Source organism: Triticum urartu, chromosome 4A (genome assembly GCF_056163025.1).
Source record: "Triticum urartu cultivar PI428250 chromosome 4A, HENAU_Tu73, whole genome shotgun sequence".
In the NCBI taxonomy this organism is placed as follows: Eukaryota; Viridiplantae; Streptophyta; class Magnoliopsida; order Poales; family Poaceae; genus Triticum; species Triticum urartu.
This window is the reverse complement of record NC_141876.1, coordinates 158,396,002-158,402,154: the sequence shown is the minus strand read 5'-3', so window position 1 is coordinate 158,402,154 and position 6,153 is coordinate 158,396,002. Positions and strand designations below refer to the sequence as shown.

Below are 6,153 nucleotides of genomic sequence, written 5' to 3'. Positions count from 1 at the left end.
AGAGAACCCTGTGGGACTAGTTGAAGGTTCAGCTTGCAAAGTTCTTCATAAAGGCGGGGTTGAGCTTTGAAGGCCATGTGATTGTTGCAATAAGACTTGCGGCTCAGGGCATCAGCCATTACATTAGCCTTACGAGGGTTATAGGATATACCGCAGTTGTAGTCAGCAATAGCTTCCATCCATCACTGCTGACGGAGGTTCAGATCTGGCTGAGTAAACGGGTACTTCAGACTGATGATCGATGAAGATCTCGCAATGACTACCCAGAAGGTATTGTCGCCATAGCTTCAGTGCATAGATAACCGCAGCAAGCTCGAGGTCATGAACTGGGTAGTTCTCTTCATGAGGACGCACTTGACGAGAGGCATAAGCAATCACTCTGCGCTCTTGCATTAGGACATAGCCTAATCCTTGACGTGAAGCATCGCAATAGATGATGAAGTCCTTGCGAGAATCAGGGGGAGCAAGCACTGGGGCAGATGTCACCTTGTCTTTGAGTGCCTGGAAACTTTCCTGACATTTGTCTGTCCAATCGAACTTAACGCCTTTGTGAAGCAGATTGGTCAGTGGCTTGGCGATCTTGGAGAAGTTCTCAACAAAGCGGCGAGAATAGCGGGCTAGACCGAGAAAGCTTCTGACTTGCTTGACAGTCTTCGGAGGGGTCCAGTCAAGAATAGCCTGAACGTGCTCTGGGTTGACGGCAATACCATCCTTGGAGATGACATGACCAATGTAGGTGACTTCGGGTAACCAGAATTCGCACTTGGAATACTTGCCATAAAGTTGATGTTATCGAAGCTTCTGTAGAACAAGTCGAAGATGTTCAGCATGTTCTTCTTTGTTCTTCGAATATACCAGGATATCATCCAGATAGACTACGACAAACTTGTCGAGGTAATCCATGAATATGTAGTTCATCAGACGAGAGAATGTGGCTGGAGCATTGGTCAAGCCAAAAGACATGACAGTGTACTCGTAAGAACCATAACGAGTGACGAATGCGGTCTTTGGAATATCCTCTTCACGAACACGGATCTGGTGGTAACCCAACCTCAAGTCGAGTTTAGAGAATATTGATGAACCAGCCAGTTGATCATACAGATCATTGATCTGAGGAAGGGGATATTTGTTCTGAATTGTAGCTTGGTTGATAGGACGATAGTCTTGGACCAAATGGTTTGTTCCATCCTTCTTCGTCACAAAGAGAGAAGGTGCTCCCTAAGCAGAGGAACTCGGACGAATGAAACCACTGCGAAGAGATTTGTCGATTTCCTCCTTAAGTTCGAGGAGTTCGTGAGGCGGCATCTTGTAGGGTCGTTTGGCGATAGGAACGATGCCTGGTTTCAAGTCAATTACGAACTCGACAGCCCGGGCAGGAGGTATTCCTGGAAGTTCTTCTGGAAAGACATCTAGGAATTCGCGAACAACTGGAATCTTTTCGATTCCCTCAAGAGGTGTTGCGTTCAACGCATTCAAGACAAAAAGTCGTGCTTCAACGTTTTGAACCAGACGAGCATTGTAGCTTACTATCTCATCTGAAGGGTGCAGAAGGTGGACGGTTTTAGTGGCGCAAACGATAGAAGCCGTATGTGCTTTCAACCAATCCATTCCCAGAAAGAGGTCAATATTGGAAGACTTCAGAATAATAGGAGAGGCATGGAACTCTAAACCTTCAATCTCAATGACGACGTTGTGGCTAACCATGGTGGTTCGACATTGGCCCGCGGGGGTGTTTACCACTAATGGAATGTGCATCTCTTCGTATTTAATGCCATGCCTGAATGCAAAATCTTCTGATATGAAAGAATGAGATGCTCCTGAGTCAAACAAAACAGATGTTGGTACGAAATTAACTAGAAGAGTACCCATCACAGTAGCAGGCTGGTCTTGAGCTTCATTCAAATCAATGTTGTTAGCCTGCCCACGACCATAAGGTCGGGCATTGTTGTTGCGGGGTTGATTGTTACCACGAGCATTAGAAGGCATAGCCAGCTGATTCTGATTCTAAGGGCAGTTCCTGGAGCGGTGACCTAGAAGGCCACACTTGAAGCATAGACCATCATTGGGGTTGGGATCAGGAGCTTGGGGTGGTACAGCTCGAAGAGGCTGCCTCTGCGGTGGAGAAGGCGGACGAGGTGCAATATAGGACTGTCTTGGTGTCGGTGCAGTTGGGCGGTACATGTTGTGGGGGATCCATATCCGACGCTTCTGCATTGACGGGCCTGAAGATGAGCCAACGTCATGGCTGCGCCTAAGGGATCCCTGGTGTTCCTGAAGATCAGTCTCAACCTGAATAGCCTTGTTCACTATGGTGACGAAATCAGCAAAGTCATGCACCAGGAGTGCTAGCTTGATATCAGGGTGAAGTCCATCATGGAACTTCTCTTTCTTACGAGCATCAGTAGCAATGTCTTCTTGAGCATAACGTGACAAGTCCAGAAATTCCCACTGATAAGCATCTACAGACTTGTTGCCTTGGGTGAGGTTGCGGAACTCGTGCTTCTTCTTGTCCATGATTCCTTGAGGAATGAAGCGGGCGCGGAAAGCAGCTTGGAAATCTGGCCAAGTGATGACCGTTCCAGTAGGCAGGGTACGCATGTGGATGTCCCACCATTGAGTAGCGGGACCCTTCAGAAAGAAAGATGCAAAGGTGACATAGCTAGCAGGGGCCACACTAGCAGACTCCATTTCATACGTGATGTCGCGGAGCCAGTCATCAGCATCAAGGGGTTGAGTTGAGCTGCAGTAAATAGTTGGGTTGAGACGCATGAAGTCCTGCAGAGTTCTAGGATTGCCTGTTGATGCATGTTCGGACGAGGAAACTGAGCCATCATTCCTTCCATGAACTGGTGGTTCAGCTCAAATTGTTGCATCATTCCAGCAAAGAATTCGGGCGGTGGTGGATCGTTGGCACCACGGCCACGACCAGCGGGTCTAACCATCCTGCTAACATGTAACAGGGGGTAGTTCAGCATTAAGCATTTGCAAATACAAGGATCATTCATGATGAAACATGCATAATGAAAGAGGTACGTTGGATACCACATAGTAGTCAACACGACAGAGTGTGTACTATTCAGAATACTATTCTAAGGAATAACTATGTCTTATCCAACTTTGGGGTGAATGTGGTCACGGGATCCTAATGTTAGAGTTAGTAAATTCGTTTAACCCAAAAGGAAGAGAGATCAGAGTCCCAGAGTATAGACGAGGAATAAAAGATCCTAATACCATCCAATGGCGACGTGGGCCCGTAAGACACACAACCAATGTTAGTAAAAGTTTTTTAGTGACTAGACTCAACTTCGGCCAAGGAGTTGGAAAGAGGGCTACCTACAGACAGCCGGCTCTGATACCAACTTGTGACGCCCCCGATTCAATCATGCACTAATCATACATGCAAATGTGTACGATCAAGATCAGGGACTCAGGGGAAGATATCACAACACAACCCTAGACACAAATTAAAATAATACAAGCTTTATATTACAAGCCAGGGGCCTCGAGGGCTCGAATACATAAGCTCAAAAACAAACGAGTCACCAGAAGCAGCAATATCCGAGTACAGACATAAGTTAGACAAGTCTTGCCTTAAGAAGGCTAGAACAAAAGAAACATTGATCGAAAAGGCAAGGCCTCCTGCCTGGGAGCCTCCTAACTACTCCAGGTTGTCAGCAACCATCACGTAGTAGTAGGCACCCTCGGGGTAGTAGTAGTCATCAGTGGTGTTGTCTGGCTCCTGGGATCCGTCATCTGGTCGCAACAATCGGGTATGGGGGGAAAAGAGGTAGCAAAGCAACCGTGAGTACTCATCCAAAGTACTCGCAAGACTTACATCAGATCTAAACTAAGTATGCATCTGTATCAAACGAATGGGTTGTATCTGTGGACTAAACTGCAGAATGCCAGAAGAGAAGGGGAAAGCCTAGCCTATTGAAGACTAGCATCTTCAAGCATATTCAAGCATCTTGCAGCATATAGAAGAGTACAGATCAACATAATGTAAAGTAGTAGTAGTGTTATCAACCTCGGCCAGAGATCCTTTCTCGACTCCCAGCGAGAAAGCAATCCCAGAGCCATACTATCCATTTATCACCTCAAGTATCCCGTTCTAGTTGTATCGATCGGGATACAACTCCAAGTGTCCGTTCCCGTAGGACAGGCTATCTATAGATGTTTTCTTCCCTGCAGGGGTGCACCAACTTACCCACCATGCTCGATTAACTCCGACCGGGCACACTTTCCTGGGTCATGCCCGGCCTCGGCCAAACAATACGCCGCAATCGGACCTAGGCTTAATAGAGAGGTCAGTAGGCTGGACTAAGCCTATACCCCCAGGGGTCATGGGCCATCTCCCCGGGAACTCCTGCATGTTGCGAGGGTGGCCGGTGAGCAAACCTAGCTACCTCCTTCAATAAGGCAGGTGCTTACGCAGTCCAACCCGTCGTGCGCCGCTCAGTCGCTGACGTCTATTAAGCTTCGGCTGATGCATACGACGCAGAACGCACATACAATGCCCATGTGATGGTTAGTGCTATCAGGCCAGAGGCCCCTTGGATCAAATATCCAAATCTTAGTGGATTAGGAATGCGCTGTAACAAGCAGAGACTCACGAAAGATGTGACCCCGTCGCCAAATCTCAAGGACTTGCGGCAAGGGGTAAGAATGCCCGGCCACGCCTCTTAAGAATCTCGCAGACACCCTCCAGGTCAACCCGACTCCACATCACTCGCAAATAACCTCGCGCGGGTACCCCTCAAGGCCGACCCGTCTTTAGTAACAAGGTTCAGTGTAAATTCATAGTAACTATAGTAACCGTGTGTCTAACACTGAGGGAGTCCTGGATTAGGGGGTATCCGGACAGCCGGATTATATCCTTTGGCCGGACTGTTGGACTATGAAGATACAAGATTGAAGACTTCGTCTTGTGTCCGGATGGGACTCTACTTGGCGTGGAAGGCACGCTAGGCAATACGGATATGTGTATCTCCTCATTTGTAACCGACCTTGTGTAACCCTAGCCCTTTCCGGTGTCTATATAAACCGGAGGGTTTTAGTCCATAGGACAACATACAATCATACCATAGGCTAGCTTCTAGGGTTTAGCCTCTTCGATCTCGTGGTAGATCAACTCTTGTAATACTCATATCATCAAGAATAAAGCAAGCTGGACGTAGGGTTTTACCTCCATCAAGAGGGCCCGAACCTGGGTAAAACATCGTGTCCCCTGCCTCCTGTTACCATCCGCCATAGACACACAGTTCGGGACCCCCTACCCGAGATCCGCCGGTTTTGACACTGACATTGGTTCTTTCATTGAGAGTTCCTCTGTGTCGTCGCCGTTAGGCTTGATGGCTCCTTCTATCATCGATAGCGATGCAGTCCAGGGTGAGACTTTTCTCCCCGGACAGATCTTTGTGTTCGGCAGCTTCGCACTGCTGGCCAACTCGCTTGGCCATCTGGAGCAGATCAAAAGTTACGCCCCTGGCCACCAGGTCAGGTTTGGAAGCTTAAACTACACGGCCGATATCCGCGGAGACTTGATCTTCGACGGATTCGAGCCTCTGCCTTGTGCGTCACACGGTCACGATGAGTACGATTTAGCTCTACCATCAGACAGTGTTCAGGAGATCGCACCGGCAGCCGCTCTGACCCTCAATTCGGAGACAGTTGCGCCGTCCATGGACGGGTGGATGGACCCCGCCACGGAGGCCTTACCCTCAGCGGCGATCGAGCCGAACATCGACCTTACCCTGCGCGGGAGCCGTGTTGTCAGACTGCCGGACCCTTCTCCGGCCACGGACTCCGAACCGCCTACGCCCGTTCCTAGCAAATCCGATTGGGCGCCGATCATGGAGTTTACCTCCGTGGATATTTTTTAGCACTCGCCCTTTGGCGACATACTGAACTCATTAAGGTCTCTCTCCTTGTCAGGAGGATCCTGGCCGAACTATGTCCGGCAGGATTGGGATGCGGATGACGAAGAAATTCGCTGCCCACCCACCACCCACTTAGTAGCCACTGTCGACGACTTAACCGACATGCTCGACTTTGACTCTGAAGACATCGACGGTATGGACGACGATGCGGGAGACGAAGAGGAACCACTGCCCACAGGGCACTGGACAGCCACCTCATCATACGATATATACA

General features: G+C 49.0%; 1 protein-coding gene across 1 annotated transcript; it reads right to left on the bottom strand.

Annotated features, from left to right (window-relative positions):
• Positions 1–2,004: 2,004 nt before the first annotated feature.
• Positions 2,005–2,769, bottom strand: LOC147975231 (uncharacterized). Its single transcript, XM_087520322.1, has one exon. It carries the CDS (start codon positions 2,767–2,769, stop codon positions 2,005–2,007), a length of 765 nt encoding a protein of 254 aa, XP_087376448.1.
• Between the last annotated feature and the right edge of the window lie 3,384 nt (positions 2,770–6,153).

Coding starts and splice junctions, on each gene's coding strand:
- LOC147975231 (XM_087520322.1), bottom strand. CDS start 2,769: ATGCGTCTCAACCCAACTATTTACTGCAGCTCAACTCAACCCCTTGAT.